Here is a 23,582-nt window from a genome sequence, read left to right as displayed (position 1 = left end):
GTCAGTCGTGTAATGTCAGTTTATTTTTCGCGTCGTCAGCTGCGGCAGTAATTGGCCATCCGATCCTGCAACCAGCCCGGAACACAACTATGGCAAAGGTTCAAACCTTCCGATTTGTTGGGCACATCTACGCAACGTTGATCATTGTTGTGGCCGTTTTCGAAGCGATTCGATGTCTTGGCTACTTTGGAAGCGGTAACGGGGACTCGTTGTTTTTATGGTTGTGATGTGATTTTGGGATTTTGCTCTCATTGCAGAATATGAAAATAACACGGTGTTGGCGCTGAAGTCTATATTTGCCTTGTTTTGTCTGGCGTTCGCTATTATGCTGATGATCGGCATAGAAAAGGCGCGTGTTGTTTGAGACGGCAAATGAGAAGTGAAGTGGTTTGGTTCGAATTTTAACACTGTTTGTTTTCCCCAGGAAAAAATTGAATACATAATCGTGTACAGGATTTTCGTGATATTCCGCAGCATATGTGGGTTGGTCTATATGTTCATCAACTCGTTGATTGTGATCGTTGACCATGCGAACACCGCATCCACTGGAAAAGCAGTCGTTGGGGTATTGCTGCTAATTGTAGCCATTGCGATATGCGTTGGTGGGTGGAATAATAATATTATGCACATTTATGATATTCTATTCATATTTTTTAGGTGTATTTGCCTTCGAACTGTGGATATTGGAAGGAATAAAGCGTCACGTAGAACAGCCAACTGAAGTTGTAAAGATTCCCTCAGTTACACCTGTGTAAAAACATGATTGGTCAAAAATATGTTTGATGATTCCTTTGACGATCAAAGATTCGAATCCAAAACAATCGAGCTGATGGAAGACATTTTCCGAAAAAATAAAAAGCCAATATTCGTACATGCATGCTCTGTTCATTTAAGAGCCCCCGCAGACTGCAGATTTTTTAATTGCCCGATAGTTTGGTCGGATTGAGGTTGGAACTCATCAATATATACTAAACAAGGATTTTGAAGACTGTGGGAGGTGAAAATGAAACACAGGATAAGCTTCAGCGATAGCGATACTGCTATGCCGGAAAAACTGCACCCTTTATGAAAGCTGACGTCAGATTGCAATTTATGCTAGAACAGCTATCGGAGGTGACTCGTCCCCAGTAGAAGTATCTTCGGGTATAGGAGTCCGTTTAAGGGACTTACTACACCCTGGTTGAGCAAACGAGGGGGGTCCGAAATGTCCATGTCTAGAACCCCACCCTCCTTCATTCTTAGAACGAACGACTTTGACTAATTCAATTATCATTATCTAACTGTTTAAAAAAAATTATATCTGTATTTGTTCTTCCGATATAGAGTAATGCGGGGCAAAAGTGCGCACCTAAATGTAACTCTTGAAATAAAAGCAAATAAAATTCCGTTTGCTTACCAAATTGTAACTATATATATTACCTTCGAAACGTAGTACAAGCATTTCTTGAGTTGTGTTTGTGATTGAACACATACCTATTGTGAGACAAAAAGAAAAATGCGCACCTTTGCCCCATAATAAACTAGGTGACCCGGGCAACTTCGTCCCACCCTCAATTGATATATTGATATAAATCATTTCGAACACTGAAGTTCCCGCAGAGATTATTTTTATGTACGTAATCTATACTCGCGGTATATAATTCCTTTTTTGACATTTGAACCTGATGCAGACTAAGATGCATCAATCCTGATACTGACTGTTGACATCCGTTGCTCCGTTATTGAGTTAAATCGTGAGGAATGGACACCAAATCATTTTTATTTATATAGATCAAGTGTATGAATACGTAGTTACCTTCACTTGATTTTTTTGAAACCCATTGTTGAAAAAAAACATATATATATTTGAAGTTCATTGTGAAAATATAAACATGAACGAAACATAACCGTTATTGAATAGAATACATGGTGAAAATAAAAACATTTTTCATTTGAAATCCATTTTAAATTATTTTTAAGCAATTGTTTATTTTCATTCCTCATCTTAGATTTCGATTCTGAGGATTCCGACGCTTTGCCTTGGAGCGCTTTTGCTTCGTTACGCTGTTGTGGGGTTCGGAGAGACAGACGATGATTCCTCATGAAGCTAGAAACCCAATCTCTTCCTGCCAGTTTTACAACGTGGTTGAATCATATGCCCGAAGGTTCTCGCAATTCAATTTCAATAAAACGAAGATTAGAAACAGAATTGGAACGGAAACGATGGAACGAATATAAGCGACCAAAAATTATGTACAGTTAAATAAAAACGATACAGGTTTTATTACATGTTCGCAGCAAATAACATCCAATGTACAAGAATTTTAGAAGTAAGAACGTGTAAGCATATTTTTTCTATTAAACTGTAATTATTATTAAAAAGTGTTTTATTTCTTGAAGAATATATATTAAATTGTTTGTAAAGCAAGAAGTTGTAAGAATGATCCGTGAGACACGACAAATTAATTAGCAGGTACACTACATATGTTTGAAATCTCCGTTCATGTGCATCAGTTGAAACATGGTTACGTAAATCGTTACGACTTGTGCGTTTCATCTATGCATCGATTTTTTTTAAAGCAAATCGTGGCGGGTGATGAAAACAGGTCATTTTAAACAATCAGACTGACCCGGCCTTCACCTGAAAAAAAATTATGATCTGGTCAGGTGGTATTGGAGAGGAACTCTGTATTGTGAGCTTCTACCAAACAACCAGTCGATACATTTCCACAAATACTGCTCGCAAAATTAGCTTCCATAATTAGATAATGTTTAGAATTGTTAGGCTACCTGAAAGATTTCAGAACTTCCTGAATTGATTGCAAAACAACACTGTGCATATAAAATTCAAAAAATAATACTTTTGTTTTCTCAAAAATGGGTACGAACTTTCCGGACAACCCCATATGAGCTATCCTGACTTTCCCTGATTTTTCAAAAAAATAGTTGGCAACCCTATCTGCAGTGGTCCGCCAAATCCTTAGACTGCTCATTCGTAAATACTTGTCTGAACCACCCTAGGTGCTCGCTGGCACATCCCGGCAGAAGTAGAAATGTGAGTAAAAGAAGATTCATATAAAAAATCACTTACTGATATGAGCCCCTACCTCAGAGCTGATTCAGGAATACCGAGGTCTGCCGCAATCCGACGCTTCGAGACTCCCTCCCGAAGCCTCTGTCGGGCCATTTGAGCATTTATGGAGCGTATTTCTTCAAATCAGCTTTCTTCTTGTGGGTCCAGTTAAAAAATTTGTTGAAAACATTTTATAATTTTTTTTCAGAGCAAAACGCTACGAACTTTTACCCCACAGCTACTGCGCACCGTTACCTCACAAGCAATTTTGAGCTTGAGCTTGAGCTTGGGTAGACTGTACAATTCGTAGTTGCTCTCCGTGATTGACCTGAACCAACCAAATTGCACAAAGAACACACAGAATGACGCTTCTTCTTCTTTTGTATGGCGTTAACGTTCCCTGTGGAACTTTTGCCGTCTCAACATATGCATTAACTAGCGTCATTCATTAATACTTAGTTGAGATTTCTTAAGCCAAATAACACGCCTTGAATGTATTCCGAGGGGCAAGCTCTAGAATACGCGTGACCACAGTGCAAGTCGGAGGAAATTTCTTTGACGAAAAATCCTCCGGCCAGAACGGGAATCGAACCCGAACACCCGGCATGATAATGTGAGACGCTAACCACTCGGCCACGGGTGCACCAAAACGACGCTTGGGACTAGCAAATCATTCTCGTTGTGCAATTTTCGGTGATTCGAGCTTTAAATGGTCAATAACGACGCCGGCCACGTCCTTACAGTCACCAGGGGAAGGAAAGGAATGTTAGTATGATATTCGCCGCCCGAAGGCCAGAAGGGTCGCCTCTATAGCGTGGTTCCCTAGCGTTTATCAAGGAAGGCATAATTGTTAGTGGGAAGTGGTAAGAATCAGGATTCACTGTGGTAAGTGATGTGATTATGTAAACGCAATCTATTGAATGGAACTAAATTTTAAAAATCTCATATCTCAACACGCGGCAGAGATCTTTAGGTATCCTGAGAAGGAAAACTTGTAACATTAATTAGATTTTAAATTTTTCTGCACATATTTGTTATCGAAATCCAATCGCAACTGCGAAGTTTTAACTGTGGGGAAACCTGAGAAGGTAACCGAGAGAACTCATCTAGAAACAATCACCCTCAATTAGAGTATAAATTAACACACTAAAGCTACTATGTTCATACTAGTTCCATATTTTAGTTAAATTTAATGAACCTCTGTGCGAAAATGGGGCCACTCGAATCGTATGCAATCGCGAGAAGTAAACAGCTACACAGAATTGCACCGGTGCGGCTGTCAGTGTCCCCTCGCGCCACCCGAAATCGGCCAGACCAAGCGAACAAAATATCTCGTCTCCTTACCTTAGCTACCATACAATCAAACCATATGTACTCGGATTCAACATAACTGCACTCAAGGCTACGTTGACAGTGGATCCGAGCTCACACAAAAATTTGACTGCACAACTGACGAAAAAAAAAACAAACCACTCTGCCCGCTCGAAGCAGCAAGTCCGAACAAAGCGAGGGAAAGCAATGCATCCACACCAATATCATTCAATGCAGCTGCAATCCCACGACCTTACCATCTCGTACGGCCACCTCTCGCACACAGTCGCATCCACCATCACAGTACACGAGAGTGTGTGTATGAACACTGAATCTGTTTTTAAAATCCGAGTTCCTCGACCCTTTGAAAAAAAGGCTCAACATAGAATCGACGAGGAAAGACATTTGAAATTAAAATTCTGCAACCACCTTATTTGGAATCAGGAATTAAAAAAAAAAAATTATTATTAAAAAATCCGCATCTAATCTGTGGCTAACGCGTGGTGAACTCTCTTCAGTAGTAGAAGCCGACATGATAGCCATCCAGGACAGGATAATGCCGACGAGAAACTGCAGGCGGTACGTCTGGCATCAAGACGTTGATGACATTTGCCGGATGTGCCATCAACCAGGTGAAAACATAGAGCACATTATGGGAGGCTGTCCCGTTTTGGCCAACGCAGCCTACACCGAGCGCCACAACAACGTGGCCCGTATTGTTCATCGACAACTGGCGCTCCAATGTGCTCTACTGGAAGACAACGTACCAAACTACCGGTACCTGCCTGCAGCTGTCCTGGAAAATGACCGTTTCAAGCTGTACTGGGATCGCACTGTTCTGACCGACCTCTCGATCCACCACAACCGCCCAGATATAATGGTTTACGACAAGAGCGACCGCAAAGTCACCATCATCGATGTCGCTATTCCACTGAACCAGAATCTGGAGGAGACCCACGGTCGCAAAATGTGCAAGTACCGACCATTAGCCGTGGAGCTCAAGGAACTGTGGGGGCTAAGGGAGGTCCCAAGAATTGTTCCAGTCGTTCTCTCTGGAACTGGAATTGTCCCGAAGACACTTCTGGAAGCGCTAAAGGTGTTGAATATGGAGAAGGAATTGGCCGGCATCCAAAAGTCGGCCATCCTTAGCACCTGCGCGATTGTCCGACAATTTCTCGGTCAGGACTGAAACAGCACGAGCATGCAGATACGTGCATTCCGCAGAGCCTAGTCCCCCTTTGGCATTCAGAAGCCCGGGGGCAGGTGAAAATTCTGGCTAGGTTCGCCTAGTTAATAAGTCTGCCAAAAAAAAATTGGTTGGTTCTCAAATGGGGATCAACACTAGGGTAGGAGCCTGCCCGTTGTTCTCAAATGTTCCTATCTCACGCCTCCACGAAGACCATATGACGACATTTTTAGATCGGGCGTGAACTGAAAACACACACCTGGTCTTGGCTCCGAGAACGGGTGTCGAAAGTGGCTAAGTGAGGGGGTGCGAGCGAGTCAGAGCGCTATATCTCTCCCGGGAAAGGCCTCCCGGGTCATGGATGCCTTGCCAACCCGCTGTCTCCCGGGCAAAGGAGATACACCCAAAAAAATGGAGCTACGATCACGAAGAGTAATTAGAATGCGATCACCCGAGGAGGGTCCCCGAACTGGGGCTGGTCCTGGAACGGGCGTAAGAGCGAGCGGCCAGCGGCTGGAGGGCGAGGTGCAAGAGCGGGCCACCAGCCGGGTTCAACCCGAAGAGCTACCGCCACACGGAAACAGTAGCCATCGACATCACCCAAGAAACGCTGCGCCTACGAGACGTGTTGCGACTGTCAGACGACAGTCGTCCACACTTGTGGGTACCACTAGGCGCCGGATCATGTGGACACACGAAATGAATGAATTCGTGATCCGCGCCTATTACATCTGCACTGCTTTGGAGACGGACATGAGCGGTCGCCCTCGAATACTCGCAATGTTCGAGGAAGCGTATCCAGAGTTCGTCGGGAGGCTTGATCAGAACGCGATGAACGCGAGGCGTAGAGCGATAGTACGCAACAACATGCTCTCCCAAACGCAAGTCGATGAGATCAAGCAGCAGGTGCAGAGAGAACTAAGCTCCAGAACGAACAGAGCAAGCGATGTGTCGAGATGAAGTTCAGTACGGCTCGTTGCCCCACAAGCATTTTTTTTAAAAAAAGCTCTTGAACTTTTTCACAAAAACAAATACGCACTATCATCTACTATATAACGAAGGTTTCCTTGACAGTGTAGTTTAGAACTTTCCAGTTATTTTAGGTAAGTAAATCGTCATCTCCAAAACTGGAAAAGTTAGATCAAAACATCGCATAACTCTTTTTACCTCATAACTATTTGCCACTTTCATGAAATGTATCTTGTTTACATGTTTGAGCTGCTGGTGTAATAATGTATCAAACGAATACACTGTTGTCAAATTTTCAAAAAGGCCAATGCGCACTTTTGCCCCTTGCGTACCTATGCCCGCACTACTCTACGCTTTGTTACGCTATTAAGGGAGACACAGAAGCCATGTGCTACGGAGACAACACACGCAAAGCTGAATCGGCTCATGCGACACCCACATTACAGCTCAGAACTACAAAAGTTATGATGTTTGTTTATTATGAGCATTCGAAAGCGCGATTCGGTCGTGATGATTTTCATTAATTTCTATTTAAATTCAATTTAGCCACTAAATTTCATCAGTAAATGGTAAGAAAATTATATTGCTGTCTGCTGTCTGTATTATTGTGACTTTCAACACTTTTTGGCTGGTTCGTCACTTAACTTCCATTTTTGGAAGAATGTCGGGAGTGAGAATTGAACTCGTGGTCTTTAGCGTGAGAGGTATGGATGTTACCATAAGAAAATTATATTTTTGTCTATTTACAATGGTCTCAACACCCGATTGGACCAAAGTCATAGATAATCTTCGATATGTTTATGTTTGATTGTGAATATAGTTTATGGGTACTTACTTCCGGACATTTTTCAGAAGCTCAAACTGTGAATAATGACGATGCAATCGATATCATATCAATTTGGTTAATATCATTGATTATGCAGGGGCTTCCTTTCGACCGATACGAGAAGGATCTGCAATGTTGGAAGCGTAACAAATGCCCCCCATCATTTACCTAGTGAAAAAATGTAAATTATAACGCTTGTACCGAATCACTCGTCATATGTTATGAATGAAACAATGTGAAATGATGATTTTCTAACCTTTTCAGCGTAGAAAGAATACACCCAAGTTTTTTTTACGCGGGGGATACGTACCTCGTAAAAGAACTGCGTTAATTGGAAAATCCGCGTAAAAAACCGCGATAATTCGAAAATCCGCGTAGAAAAAATCGCGTTAATTGTAAAATCCGCGTAAAAAAAACCATGTCACCTAATGATAGATATGAAATGGGACTATCTTTACGTAGAACGGAAGTAAAAAGTTGAGTGCTGCTCACTTCCGAAAACCCGTAGTTTTTTCCTGCAATTTCGTTGGTTACTGGTAGCTATGGTTCGGTTTTCCTCACGAATGAGGTCATCTGCTGTTGCTAGAAGATTCCCTAGTAATTTGTAAACTCTTCTGCCGATGCACGTGCAGTACCACTGTTAGACCGTCCAGAGGACAACAAATCGCTGCCCATAACAACCCCGTCCCGTTGTACCGCCCGGCGAGCTCCTCGTTACCCAACACCTAAAATCCACCTAAGAATCATGATAAGGTGCGGCACTAAGCGCTAAGCTCCGTTACAAGCACTAGTTACCATAATTTGCCCTGAGGGAACATGATAGAAAAATGTGAGCTGGGGGGAGATGTGATATTGCACTGTCGTAAAAAAACCGCGTTAATTAGAAAATCCGCGTTAATGGGGAAATCCGCGTAAAAAAACGTGTTAATTGGAAAATCCGCGTAAAAAAAACTCGTAAAAAACCGCGCAAAAAAATCGCGTAAAAAAACCTGAGTGTACTTGAATCTGGGGAAATTGGAGAAAATTTATAATTTTTCAAAACATCGAAACCAATTTCATACCAAAAAAAACAGAACATCATCATTTTACTCGTTGCGCCATCTGGTTGCAATTCTAACGTAAATTCGTCAATAGGAGAAGAATACGATACAATATCGATTATACACAGTTCAAAAAAATATTTTTTTAATATTTCAAATATGACTTATTTCAAGCGAAAATAAAATATTTCAACGTTAAAGTGAAAGTTAATTAGCTTTTATGAGTACAGTGAAGTAAAATTCGTGATTTTGGTAGATTATAGTTGAAAATTCACCAGGAATTGTTTAAAATGGTATTGCAGCGAAATTGAAGATCGAAAATCGAATTGAAGATTGGTTAGCGAGCTTCAATTTGGTTGATAAATACAATCAAGTTTATCATGATTTTTTTGGATGGAATTAATAATAAAACCTTAAAAACCACTAACTTTAAAATTTCTCCTTCTAAAATTTTACCTTTATTTACTTATTTGGAAATTTCACAACTGTATCCTGCACAATTTTTTTTCTTCTTTTCTCAAATGAAAGCAACAGGATTGTATTACGTAGCGTAATTTTTGGATTAGAACAAGAACAGCTTTAAGGCAGAGCCCGAAACAAATAAAAAGTTCAATTATTCTGCCATTGTTGAAATTCGAACATAAAGGGTGTGTCACATCAAATTGCATCACAGAAAAAACGCTGTAGAAATTTAATTTTTAGGAATTAAATCTTCAGCTTTCGCTTATAATCAGATAAGAGTGTATAGATCACGTTGACCATGCTTCACTGTCAATTTTTCGTAAATTTGGAAAAATGTCGTCGAACGAAAAAGAGCGTCGTGAATGATTCCTGTGCACTCATTTCGAGAATCCGGAGTTGTCACATCGGGACAACGGTAAGATGCTGGGAATCGTCCAATCCACGGTCAGCAGAGTACTAAAACGATACTTCGAGAACCTAACCATCGACCGGAAGGTGAAGAACGGCAAAAATGGATGCTCCGTCAGTGAAAAAGATCACAAGCGCGTAGTTAAGCAGTTTAGACGTGATCCGAGAAGTTCGGTCCGGGATGTCGCCAATAAGCTGAATTTGTCAAGTTCATTCGTCCAGCGAACCAAGCAGCGGGAGGGCCTGCGTACATACAAGATTCAGAAGGCTCCTAACCGCGACGAAAGGCAAAACATGGTAGGGAAGACGCGAGCCTGGAAGCTGTACACCGAAATGATGACGAAGCCGCATTGCCTGGTAATGAACGACGAAACCTACGTCAAAGCGGACTTTCATCAGCTGCCGGGCCTGTTGTTCTTCTCCGCAGAGGACAAATTCAGCGTTCCGGAGGAGATTCGCAAGCACAAACTATCCAAGTTTGCCAAAAAGTACATGGTGTGGCAAGCGATCTGCTCTTGCGGAAAGCGGAGCGCCCCTTCGTGATGACCGGCACGGTAAACGGGCAGGTTTACCTTAAGGAGTGCCTACAGAAGCGCTTACTACCACTATTGAAGCAGCACGAGGGCCCGACCATCTTCTGGCCGGATCTCGCTTCGTGCCACTTTTCAAAGGACGTGTTGGAGTGGTACGAAGCCAACGGGGTCACCAAAGTCACCAACGGGGTCGTGCCAAAGGAAATGAACCCGCCCAACGCGCCGGAGCTTCGCCCAATAGAGAAATATTGGGCGATTATGAAGCAGGCCCTCCGGAAGAACCCAACAGTTGTCAAATCGGAGGCGGACTTCAAGAGAAAATGGATTTCTGTTCAAAAAAAACTACAACCTGACGTTGTACAGAACCTTATGGACGGGGTAAAGAGGAAGGTGCGACATACGGGCTTGGGCTCGAAGTATGAATTAAAAGAAAATGCCAAAAGTTATTTAATAAAGGGTGTGTCACATCAAATTGCATCACAAAAAAAACGCTGTAGAAATTCGCCCAGTAGACCTATCCTTTTGAAAATTTTAGACAGTAAAATAAAAACTTCATCCTCTATATGTTTAGAATTATAATAAATTAATGAAAAATTACATCGGAAGGTAACTATCCGGTTTCTTGTTAAAAAGCCACGGGTTTCCAAATAGATCGCGGAGTACAACAATAAATTTATGTTGTGAAAAAAATTAAATGCAATCCGTCATCAATACTAAGCTTCTCGATAAAAGGTTAAAAAGAAAAGAAAAATTGTGGGTTTCTACTATGTTCAGGCAATTTTGTATAATATTCACCAATGAAATCACAAAAACTTTTCAATTGTTCTACATGAATACGAAAATACTGAGCATAATTTTAAATCAAAACTCCAATCGGATGTTCGTTCGAATAAATGTGTTGAAATAACGACATTGAAATAATTTTTTTTTATTCTATGCTTTATATTCAAAATACGGTACAGATTGATAAAAAAGTGGAACAATCAAAATAGATCGAAAAAACGGTACGGTCCCGTTATAAACGGTACGTTTGCTCAGCCTTATTATAATTGAAGAAATTATATTAATTGTAGAATTGTCAAGTTTATGGATTTCTTCGTGTTCATGCTTCATCTCCAAGCATTAATTGTTCTAGTGCCAATTCGATTTAGGTATACGATACGGAATGAATTGGCTAATCTCACGGTTATTACGGTTCAACAACCCAATCCAAAGGCTAACTCATCAAATCGGAATCGGATTAAATCAGTAAAGAATTGTACACTCAAGCAGAACGATAATGTTGCAATATTCCAAATAATTATAAATTTCGATCAATACCAATTCCTATTGTTGGTACTTGTACAATGCATATAAGTACTGAGGAATTCACGAATTCAATCTTATAAATATAAACAACCATGAATTGTTCGTGATGCTCCCTTGAAGCATCGCTGCAAGTATTACACCAATTGCACCAAAATCAGTAGTACAATCGAGCTTATTGCACCAAGTGTTGCAATTCAATGAGATCATTTTCAAGAAACCCGTACAAAATCATGACCCGTGCGGTATTCCATTCGAGCCAGTAAAATCCCGTAAACTTGTTGGCGCCGTGGGCAGCACCGAGCATTTGCATCGTTTATGAATGGTTTTCCCGCGCACAACTTGGGCTTGTATATATGTACTTGTACATAAAAAAGCGCCCGTTTCGTTCACCGGCAGCTTCATTCATCTCACACCTGTCGGTTAGTTCATTCGTTTGTTTGGATTGTGTTCCTCTTGGCATCGGTTGGAAGCGCGTAATACGTCGCAGTGATGATGGAAGTGAAAATATTTCGTAAAATTGGGTTCATTTATGCGGTGATTTGCTTTCTTGGATCCACAACCGGCGCCATAATTTTCTTCAAAAGGCTGGTGGATGAAGCTTCCCGCGAAAGTTACCTGAATCATTTTTGTAAGTACTTTGGAACGACCTGTTAGCGATAAATTACCATCTGACGTGATGTTTTTCATTCTACAGATCAAAGTGACTATCACTTGATAGTCATCTCGGTTATCATGATAGTGTTTATGTTGTCGGCAATGTTCTCAATCTTCATAAAAATCGGAATCGAAGAAGTATTATATAGTTGTGCACGAGGAGAACTTTTCTATATTAAACATTTGTCATCTCAATTGATAGGCGCAACCTTCCTACATTCGACTTCAGCGAGTATTTATGCTGGTCAGAAATTTTGTCTTGATAGTTCGTTGGTCGTACCATATCGTGATGCTGCAGATCGCACGCACCAACGGTGATCATTCGTTGGCGGTTGTGCAGGACCAGAACATTACGAGTGCTTTTCTCATTACAATTGCAGGTTACTATTCTCCACCACGTCAATCGAACGATTCTTGATCAATCGATCTCTAATATAATATTTTTTCAGTCATACTCGGCCTGGAGTTGTGGATTATAGACGGCGCTGAGCGGTACGTGATGGAACAGTTTCATGGAGAACGAAGCAGTGAAGCTTAAATGTTCAAAAGAAAAGAAGCGGTCATTCCGTTCCTGAACGTTCATTTAAGAAGTTACATTACCAATAGCAGTGTTTATCCATGATCGGGTGGCTGGTGGACATATATCGATGTGGTAGATTCGTTTCCCGTCAAGGCCGGGGAATTTTTCGTCAAACGAATATCCTCCGACTTGCACTCATAAACGTGTATTCACCGACTTGTCACTCCGAATACAATCAACACGTGCTTTTTGGTATAGAGAACTCAACTAAGTACTAGAAGAAATAACTCAGGTTATTCCACATTGAGACGGCGATGATACTCCAGCACAATAAGTGCCATCAAAGAAGAGAAATAGTCTGCTATCAAATACTCCATGCTCATGTAACTAGGACATGATGAGGAAACATTAGACTATATGCCCAATAGCGTCCGAAGAAGTGTGTCATTTCTTAAAACACAGAACACAAAAAGGGAGAATAAACCACTAAAAATTATTTATTTTTTATTGAATTTAAATATACTAAATATGAGACCAAACAGGACAAAATGTAATTTTAGCTCGATCAATGGTAAGTTGAAATACAAGAAATACTTTGTTACATTATATACGTACGTTATACATTATGACACACATTATATATATTTTTTTGCAGACTTGTCTCACTTTTTAACTAGGCGAACCTAGCCAGAATTTTCACCTGCACCCGGGCTTCTGAATGCCGAAGGGGGACTAGTCTATACACGTATCTGTATGCTTGTGCTTTTTAGTCCTGACCGAGGAATTGTCGGACAATCGCGCAGGTGCTGAGGATGACCGACTTTTGGATACCGGCCAATTCCTTCTCCTTGTTCAACACCTTTAGCGCTTCCAGAAGAGAATTCGGGACGATTCCAGTTCCAGAAAGAACGACTGGAACAATTCTTGGGACCCTCTTAGCCCCCACATTTCTTTGAGTTCCACGGCCAATGGTCGGTACTTGCACATTTTGCGACCGTGGGTCTCCTTCAGATTCTGGGTCAGTGGAATAGCGACATCGATGATAGTGACTTTGCGGTCGCTCTTTTTTTTTATCCCATCTGTTTGATAGGCTCATTTAGCAATTCAGCTGTAACAGAGCCGAATTTATTGGTATATATTTTTATCCTAAGATAACTATTGTTGTATATTACACTGTGGCCATTTTTGGGCGTAAGATTTCTATCCATTTCTATCCAACATTTGTTTTTTCATCTATTACACAGTAGCTGTTTAGGCCTAAGAGTATTCCAATTCTATCGATACACAACACATGCCGCCTGACAGCGTTACTCGGCGTTACAATATTCCTATTGTTCGAATGTTCACAGTTGGACTGTCCACAACGGGACTCTTGATATGAGGTTTCCATTGTTGTGTTAGAATTAGCACCAATTACCGATGCAGCAGATCGTAATGTGAGCGGTAAGGGACTGGGATTACCGACACATGATGATTGTTGCGTGGACGTAGTAGCTAGAATAACACACAAAGATGGTCAGTTGAGGGGTCCTAAGTTATGAGCTCATGATCGTTCGCTTAGTAGCGGACACGCAACCAATTAGGCTACGAAGACCCCCTGCGGTCGCTCTTGTCGTAAACCATAATATCTGGGCGGTTGTGGTGGATCGAGAGGTCGGTCAGAACAGTGCGATCCCAGTACAGCTTGAAACGGTCATTTTCCAGGACAGCTGCAGGCAGGTACCGGTAGTTTGGTACGTTGTCTTCCAGTAAAGCACATTGCAGCGCCAGTTGTCGATGGACAATATGGGTCACGTTGTTGTGGCGCTCGGTATAGGCTGCGTTGGCCAAAACGGTACAGCCTCCCATAATGTGCTCTATGTTTTCACCTGGTTGATGGCACATCCGGCAAATGTCATCAACGTCTTGATACCAGACGTACCGCCTGCAGTTTCTCGTCAGCATTATCCTGTCCTGGATGGCTATCATGTCGGCTTCTACTACTGAAGAGAGTTCACCACGCGTTAGCCACAGATTAGATGCGGCCTTGTCGACATTTGGCCGGTCCAGTAGATGGGGGTGGGCACCATGCACTGCCTTCTGCTTCCAAGCTGCAATCTTCTCCTCCACTGTCTGCAGATTGCAGTTGAGTTGGTACTCCGCATGCGCCAAGTGCAGAGCGCCGTATCCTCTGTCAGCGGCGCAGACAGCCCGGTGTTTGCCAAATGATCCACTCATTGAAAAAATCGCTTTCGTTCGTTCAAATATGATCTTTTAGGAAACATTTCCCCCAGCGGTATTCTATTGTTGTTATGTGCTGCAAATCACGACACAAAAGAGAACGAGACAACTCTGCATCGGCTCGCACTTCATTGCACACCAGCATGCAAGCAAAGCTATCATATACGCTTTCGGTGCAGAAAGCTTATTTTCTTCTTTGCCTCTAACATATGCATACCGACCTCTCCATGCATCATGAAACAGCAGGATCGTACGGACAACGCAAAGCGAAAGATTCATATTCAGCTAATGTAGCAGATCCTGATTTTTAAGTCTCAGAGAGTGCAAACTATATGATTATTTAGCTCGATAGAGGCTAATGGAAGGGTAGTCAGATTATATTTTCCATTTTTAACGCCTCTATCCCTTGAAATGTGTATATTCATATAGACCGCATAGTTTTACTAGCAACACCGCTCTCTTTCCCCATTTGTTGCTCTCCGCAAATGGTGACCGAATGATGACGTAATTTTTCTTGTATCATTTATTGCTTTGCACTTGCCTGTGCAGTGGGTTTCGCTATAGTAGAGCGGGACGATATATGCGGTTCAAGCTTTTATGCAGGCTTCGAAAATGGTATGCGATGTTTGATACAGATCGGATATGCAATCAACAGTCTTCGTTCCTCTCTCAGTTTAATCACTAAATATTACACAAGTGATTACTGACATTCATACAAGTATCTGAATGATCCTCTCATATTTGGTTATATGTTCGTGAGAGTTTACTTGCATGACACATTGTGTATCATTCGATTTTGATCGAAATCCAAACACTGCTCGCCGTCATAGACCTCGAAGCCTACGGATTCGGGAAGTTGTCTTTTCAGCAGGTGGATACAGCGGCACTTTTCGAGGCCGAACTCCATGCAGATGTCCCTGCTTATTTCTAAGACAACCCGGATAGCTACACATAGACACTGACGAGAATCAGCGTAGACCTTGAGATCTACCATATAGAAGGTATGGGTCACTTCTTCGTTGGCGCCGTCCCCATACCTTATCTTATAGCCATGACAGTTCCTATTGAGCGTTCTACTGAGGGGGTTCAGTGCCAGACAAAACCAAAGCGGACTGAAAGAGTCGCCTTGGAATATCCCCTTGGAATATATTATTTATTTATTTATTTTTGTTTTTCACAACTACAAATACATGACATCGACTGCGTGGGTTTACTTGAGCTAATGCTTATACCGATTATCGTCCACTCACCGCGTGTATAAGAAAAATAAACACCCACCTCCTCCGTAAAAATGCATGAACATCCCCATGTTTTTCATGCGGTTTTTTTTGTTTAATTTTTTAAATTAGTTAGAAGTTCTGTTTATTGCTTTATGACTGCGCCGTCGATTATCAATGCAACAAACATTTTATGAGGTCTGCGTTACGCAGATTCACCAGCAATGATGGATCTTACGCCTATATAATAATTTCCGAAAGTGGAAAATATGACAGTGGAGTCTCTATTTTTAGATTCATAAACCTTTAAATTTTCAATAATTCGTTCAACGTGAACACGTGGGGATACCCCATGATACGTGGACAATAGTGAACGTTTGCGAACTCCTTTCTTCCTTATATATTATATGTGGACAGCCTTCCATTGTATGATCTTGTCTCTTGCGATCAGAAAATAAGTCTCAAACATACAGCACGTTAACTCTTTTGCCCTAAAATAAGCTGAATACGAGCGTATGTATTCAATTTAGTTTCGAGCAAATTGGATGAATCACGACCTCATTTGGAGATTCATAGGCGAGATGGTGTTAACTATACTTATGGCTTCATATTAATAGTTGTTGCACAGAGACAATGTAGTGTACTGACAGCTGAGTAATCTTCAATGCGCTGGAATATCCAAAATCCGTCTACAACGAACGGTGAATCATCTAGCTAATCCACATGAACTTGAACGCATGAGGATGGAGTATACAGTAGAACCCCTATTATCCGTGAGCGAATGATCCGCAGTGAGATTAAATATCCTTTCCAATCTATTGCTCATGAAACTCTAAGTATTGATTCTGAAGAGATTTGTCAAAAATTGAAAATGTGTACGAGTAACGAGTAACGTAATAACGAGGGTACGTCAAATCGATGTTCCCCTGTAATCTATCTGTATATTTATCTATACAGCCATTCCATGTCAAACCGATATAGTGGTTCTCAGATTTTCGTAAAAAGGTGTAGATTTGTTCTTTCTCGCAAACAATTAGACCCATATTTTTTATTCTTTCGTCAGAGTGACCATTTGGTTCCGTTTTAGGGTGGTCCAAAAAATCACATTTTTCATCTTTTTCATAAAGTTACTTTTTTCAAAAAATCATAACTTTTGAGCTACTGAACCGATTCTAATGATCGATATAACAAATTCAAGCCAACCAGTTCGTCTTACATACGTCATACTTCAGTTACAGAAAATTAAAATTTTGTTTCCGTTATTTTTCATTGGATTTTTTATAATTTACATGGTTTTTCCACATATTATATAAAAAAATCAGAGATTTGTTCTTTTTAGTTATTAAGTTATGATTTTTAAAAGTTAACATGTTTTAGTCTTCGTTCAATATTTCTTTGCAACTAGAATCCGATTCAGTTATTAGTGTGATATTTTTCTCAAAGAAAACTAGCTAAAGTGCTTTAATATGGTATGTCAATCATCTGAATCGGTACAGTAGCTCAAAAGTAATGATTTTTTGAGAAAAGTAATTTTATGAAAAAGATGAAAAATGTGATTTTTTGGACCACCCTAAAACGGAAGTGGTCACTCTGACGAAAGAATAAAAAATATGGGTCTAATTGTTTGCGAGAAAGAACAAATCTACACCTTTTTACGAAAATCTGAGAACCACTATATCGGTTTGACATGGTTTGACATCGGTTAAATTAAAAAAAAACATAGCCTTAAAACGAAAAATAACACATCTCTGATTTTGAGATATTTTATGTATAAAAATCCTCAGCTTTCTATATATAAATCTATATATCTATATATATAAATCTATATAGATCTATATTTATATATATAAATATAAAAACATATAGCGCCCTTGGTCCCGAGACCATGAAAACCCTAAAAACAAATACAATCAATGATAACAACAAAATTCAAATTTACTGTTAGTATTTTTTTCTAAAAAGACCAGCTAATTATTTTTTTATTTTGATATGCTGATCATCAGAATCGGTCCAGTAGTTCATAACTAATAAGTTTTTGAATGTAAGTCATTTTTGGAAAAAAAATGAAAAAAGTGATTTTTCGAACCACACCACAATAGAAATGACCACCTAACGAAAAAATAAACTCGAGAATTAATCAAGCAAACGAAACCAAATTTGGCATGTGGAGGTTTTTGGGTGCAACAAATGTTTCTATGGTGGTTAGACACTCCTCCCCATCTCTGAAGGAGGGGGAGGGGGTTGCGTAACTCGAGAACTATTCAAGCAAATTGAACCAAATTTGGCATATGGAAGTTTTAAGGAACAATAAATGTTTCTATGGTGGTTCGACACATCTTGGCCGAAACCCGCACTTTTTTTGCAAGTACAACCATATTGCGAACTAAAAATCACTTCAATTTGCAAATAAACGGTATTCATAAATGCATCAATTTTACATTCCAGGACGAACAAGCACAGGGTGTATGGAGGTCTCTAAGTATAAACCTAAATTAATCCACCTAAGGTGAGATGTGACTTTTTTGCTGTTATTTTTATTGTTGGCCATGGAGCGATGTCAATGCTTTAGAGCTATATCTTCCCAATTATCTATTTCCCGAAAAATCGTATATTTTCCAAAACCTGTAAAGTACCAAAAACAATGGCATAGAGAGCCAGCAAGATATCATTCGGAGCGGCGGAAGAATATTCACACCAGCAATCTCCTTAGAATCCTCGTTACACGTACGAACCATTTCTTCCAGTTACTTCACACACAGAATTCTACGGGCTCCATCACCTGAGGTTATTACGGACAAAATATCATATAGATTTTCAATAACATTTACTAAATTAATCGATATTTGCAAACATTCACAATTGGAATAGTACAAATAAATGAAAAACCTTCCGTCTTCCAATGTAAACAAACCGAATGCGCTGCGGAGGTAAGATGTGTTGGTATTGATTCTGCAGAAAAAAATGTTCGTTATCGCCAATGTTCACTCAATTTCCCCGACTGTTATTTTCCTGTAGGAGGCTCAGACGAATGATTTTGTTCTTTTCTCACAGTAATACTGTAGAAAATAGAAAATACTGTAGAAAAGTTGACATATTTTTGTATTTTATTTGGTTTTTCAATTGAAATTGAAAACATCTTCCTAACATACTAGCTGTAAATAGAATTTATTGCTCAATAAAGTTATACAAAATTGAAGGAAATTGATGGTAAGCGGTAGCTAATAAATTAAGCTATCGTTTGGTGCAAAAACATTACCATATGGTTGATTATCAAGCTTGCTGTTCGATTTTTCGAACGCTTGGTCTAAAATGGCTTAATGTGATGAAACGCACTCCTAAATCTTCTTCCATCTATAGAAATAAAAATGGATCGCCGAATGTGTTGATAAGAGCAAAACTCGAGGAAGGAATTGTCCGATTTGGGGCAGTCTTTATTCTATCATATTTTCTGTATCAAACATTTATTCCATGTAACGGAGAAACATGTAATTTGCAAGTGGTTGAAAACTCTTGAAGCCGAATTGTGTCTGAAAATAATCTAATAATATAATGACGATTTTGGTAGAAGTGCTAATAATTTTATAGCGAAAGGTAATTTTAAAGGGTGGATTAGAAGATCAATCAATGAACATGTCAGCGATTGAACCCATGAACGTGTTTGATAACAAAAAAATAAATTTTGGGTTGATCTGAGGCAAAACATACACAAAAAAAGCAAAACATCATAAAGACTATTCTCGTACCCATGCCAAATCTGGTTCCACTTGCTTGATTAGTTTTCGAGTTATATAGAATTTTGCGTTTAATTCGTATGGCAGTCCCTCTTTAGAGAGGGGGAGGAGTGTCAATTGATCATTGAAACGTTTTGTGCCCCCTAAAAGCTCCACATGCCTAATTTGGTTCGAATTGCTTGATTGGTTCTCGAGTATACAGAGTATACAGATATATATATATATATATATATATATATATATATATATATATATATATATATATATTAGGCTGTCAAAAAAGTCCAAAAAAGTTTTGAATTTTCATTTGTTCATAAAATTAGTTACAATCATCTGTTTTAAGTCAAATATGCGCCGTTTTGTTCGATGACTTGTTCCCAACGAGATGCCAACTTCATAATATCCCTGTTATAGAAGCTCGCTTCCTTATTGGCAAAAAAACTCGGATAGCCAATTTTCACAGGCCTCTTTTGTGGCTAGCTTCTGACTACCTAGCTCGTTCGCCATGGACAAAAACAGGTGGTGATCACTTGGTGCAAGGTCCGGACTATACGGCGGATGCAAAAGAACCTCCAACACGTCCTTTGAATAGTGGCACGAAGCGAGATCCGGCCAGAAGATGGTCGGGCCCTCGTGCTGCTTCAATAGTGGTAGTAAGCGCTTCTGTAGGCACTCCTTAAGGTAAACCTGCCCGTTTACCGTGCCGGTCATCACGAAGGGGCGCTCCGCTTTCCGCAAGAGCAGATTGCTTGCCACACCATGTACTTTTTGGCAAACTTGGATAGTTTCTGCTTGCGAATCTCCTCCGGAACGCTGAATTTGTCCTCTGCGGAGAAGAACAACAGGCTCGGCAGCTGACGGAAGTCCGCTTTGACGTAGGTTTCGTCGTCCATTACCAGGCAATACGGCTTCGTCATCATTTCGGTGTACAGCTTCCGGGCTCGCGTCTTCCCCACCATGTTTTGCCTTTCGTCAGGTTAGGAGCCTTCTGAACCTTGTATGTACGCAGGCCCTCTCGCTGCTTGGTCCGCTGGACGAATGAACTTAACAAATTCAGCTTATTGGCGACATCCCGGACCGAACTTCTCGGATCACGTCTAAACTGCTTAACTACGCGCTTGTGATCTTTTTCACTGACGGAGCATCCATTTTTGCCGTTCTTCACCTTCCGGTCGATGTTTAGGTTCTCGAAGTATCGTTTTAGTACTCTGCTGACCGTGGATTGGACGATTCCCAGCATCTTACCGATGTCCCGATGTGACAACTCCGGATTCTCGAAATTAATGCGCAGGATTAATTCACGTCTTTTTCGTTCGACGACATTTTTCCAAATTTACGAAAAATTGACAGTGAAGCATGGCCAACGTGATCTATACACTCTTATCTGATTATAAGCGAAAGCTGAAGATATAATTCCTAAAAATTAAATTTCTACAGCGTTTTTTCCGTGATGCAATTTGATGTGACACACCCTTTATACAGTACAATCCACTAATGCCTTAACAGTTTAAATTAATGAAAACCGGAAGCATTCTCATTTTCCCATACATTTGTTCTGCCGATTTGTGTACATTCCCGAACAGAGCAGTCAATAACGAGCAACTGACAATTGTTTCTGCCCGTTTTCAACATATTTGGTTAAATAAGCCATCCGCGATTCGAAGCAACAACACTTTTCGTTTGGTGGTAATCGAAGCAACATGGTTGTCGCAGAGCGTCGAGCGGAAGGGGATTGTTTTCTTGTCGGGTAAAGGAGGAGTATGGAATAGAGTTTCTTTCCACAAGGCGGAAACCAAAAATAAACGGAGGCGGAAACCAAAAATAAAATAGAATGAAAACATAGATGCGAGTGAGCTAGCATAACATAACGAGCGGTTATCATTCATGCCTAATGCTGAATTCTATATGCAGCTATATGAGCAGCATACGATTTTTTTTGTGTTAGTGCGGATATGGAAGAGTATCCATAAGTTTGGAATATAGATATACACTGCATTTATTTAGATAAACGTATATTTCATGAAAGTATGCTTCCAAATTCCAGCAGGGTAACCTTACTGTTGCATGTTTTATTTTATTTTATTTATTTATTTTTTCATCTGACTTTTTACTGTCTTAATGAAATATGAAATGTGATGGGGAAAAACCAGACAAGAAAAGGCGTAACACCCCACATTATTTTACATGATTTACAAACAATATATATATATATATATATATATATATATATATATATATATATATATATATATATATATATATATAAACATGTTGCGGGGTTCGACCAAATGTCAAGCGGAATATAGGAGCAAAAGGGTTCATAATTTTTGATTAATATCTGATTGGGAAGGAATGTCTAATGCGAGTTGATTCAAATACTACTCGACTCTTTCGAGTCTACTAAAAAAATAAAAAATTAAATACCTAAAAAGAGATTAAAAAATTTCGATGCATTCTAAAATAATATCCGAAGTGATAAGATTCTATAAATTATATATAAATAGAAAATAGTCAGAAATTTGACTTAAAAGTAGTTACAGTAGTTTAGTATTTTTCTTCATCAAATATGATCCTTTATCACTCTCTGAGAGATTCTCAATATGCTAATAACAACCTTTATATAATACTAGATTACACAAAATATAAAAAAAAATTATATATAAAACAGAATGGGTAAGTCTGACAGCTTTGGTGTCTGAGGATGATTCGGTTGTAGTTTCATACCAAATAGCAGAAATATTCCATTATTTTTAATTCCTTCTCGCTGAATTACTTAGTTATGGTTTCAATAGTTTGTGTTTGCGTCTGCAATCGTGCAATAAAGTTTCGCTTTGTCCTAAAATGAGTTTGATGTTAAAATAAATGATTTGAACTAATGTAGTTTTTAAGTCCGTAGATCGTAGCTGAAGGCGGAGATCAAACAATCAAATAGAAAATGCATACTGCAGCTGGACATTTTGCCTAAGGTTCCAAAATTGAAACATTTTTTTCATTATATAGAATCTATTCTGTTTCGAGTACGGTTAGAAGTTCTTCAAATAGAACAGCGTGTTGAAAATATTTTTGTTTATTACATTTTATTGAAAAATAAACATTTCACAAAGTATTGAAATTCAATTCATTTATAAAATTTATCGTTGCATTTAAGTGGATTGGGAAATGCACAACCTGTCGTCAAACTTTAGAGAATCAAGTATTGTAATGAAAAATATATAAATATCGGAAAATATGTGTTTTGAGATAAACAAAAAGTTATATTAAATCCAATGTTTTAGTTTTTTTGTGAAATGTTAGTGCTCAAGGTACGACATCAAGAATATAAGTGTGTTTTGAAAGGCTGTAACTCCGAAATAAATCAACATTTGGAGATGAAATATACATTTTTTACAGCAACAATTCTACTTTATAATTCTGGTATCATCCACTTGGCTTTGATGTGTGAATGTTTTATGGATAAGAATATCGGTGAAGAAAATCTACTTTTTTCCAAAGCTTCTGTTGGTTAAGACAATATTCCTTTAACCAAAGCAACAATATTTCCAAAATCAATGTAAGTTTTTTTTTTGAATGCAACAACGGTTTTTTGCGCTTTTCTAGAATTGCTGTAGAAATTCAAATAAATTATTTGACGAATTTACGCAAAGCTGAATCAGCTCATGCGACATCTACATTAGAGCTCAGAATGTCGTCAGTATATGGTAAGAAAGTTGGAGTTTTGTATATATGGTTTTGTATACGATGGTTTCAACACGCGATTTGACCAAAATCATAGATAATTTTCGAAAACTTTAAGTTTGACAATGCATACCGGTTATTGATACTATGGATAATTGCGATGAAATCGATATCATATCAAATTGGCTGATATCATTAATTATGTAGGGGCCGATACGAGAAGGATTTGCAATATTTTTAGCGCGAAAAACCTTATTCATCGTTTACTTAGTTGAAAAAAATTTAAGTTGCAATACTTATAACAACCCATTGATGATGATGATTTTCTAACCTTTTCAGCGTGGAAAGAATACATGAAACCGGGAAATTTGAAGATAAATTCTGATTTTTCTAGAAAATTTGAACGAATTTCATACCAAAAAAAAACAAAACATCCTCATTTTACTCGCTGCGCCATCTGGTTGTAAATC

The 23,582-nt window shown here is 39.3% G+C and overlaps 2 protein-coding genes across 2 annotated transcripts; both read left to right on the top strand.

Moving 5' to 3' along the window:
- LOC129770088 (uncharacterized) lies at positions 1-2,090 on the top strand. Its single transcript, XM_055772716.1, has 4 exons — positions 1-195; positions 258-349; positions 425-602; positions 658-2,090. Exons 1-4 carry the CDS (start codon positions 90-92, stop codon positions 753-755), a joined length of 474 nt encoding a protein of 157 aa, XP_055628691.1. The 5' UTR covers positions 1-89; the 3' UTR covers positions 756-2,090.
- A 9,417-nt stretch (positions 2,091-11,507) lies between these two features.
- Positions 11,508-13,025, top strand: LOC129770640 (uncharacterized). Its single transcript, XM_055773597.1, has 5 exons — positions 11,508-11,723; positions 11,790-11,887; positions 11,952-12,129; positions 12,199-12,840; positions 12,925-13,025. Exons 1-4 carry the CDS (start codon positions 11,585-11,587, stop codon positions 12,285-12,287), a joined length of 504 nt encoding a protein of 167 aa, XP_055629572.1. The 5' UTR covers positions 11,508-11,584; the 3' UTR covers positions 12,288-12,840; positions 12,925-13,025.
- Positions 13,026-23,582: the final 10,557 nt, after the last annotated feature.

The sequence above is a fragment of the Toxorhynchites rutilus genome, chromosome 2 (assembly GCF_029784135.1).
Source record: "Toxorhynchites rutilus septentrionalis strain SRP chromosome 2, ASM2978413v1, whole genome shotgun sequence".
Lineage (NCBI taxonomy): Eukaryota > Metazoa > Arthropoda > Insecta > Diptera > Culicidae > Toxorhynchites > Toxorhynchites rutilus.
This window is presented reverse-complemented; position numbering and strand designations above follow the sequence as displayed.

Bases quoted from the DNA above. Each gene is read 5' to 3' on its own strand.
- LOC129770088 (XM_055772716.1), top strand. From the start codon at position 90: ATGGCAAAGGTTCAAACCTTCCGATTTGTTGGGCACATCTACGCAACG. The intron at 196-257 runs GTAACGGGGACT...CTCTCATTGCAG, and splicing joins TCTTGGCTACTTTGGAAGCG to AATATGAAAATAACACGGTG. The intron at 350-424 runs GCGCGTGTTGTT...TGTTTTCCCCAG, and splicing joins TGATGATCGGCATAGAAAAG to GAAAAAATTGAATACATAAT.
- LOC129770640 (XM_055773597.1), top strand. From the start codon at position 11,585: ATGATGGAAGTGAAAATATTTCGTAAAATTGGGTTCATTTATGCGGTG. The intron at 11,724-11,789 runs GTAAGTACTTTG...TTCATTCTACAG, and splicing joins AAGTTACCTGAATCATTTTT to ATCAAAGTGACTATCACTTG. The intron at 11,888-11,951 runs GTATTATATAGT...CTCAATTGATAG, and splicing joins TAAAAATCGGAATCGAAGAA to GCGCAACCTTCCTACATTCG.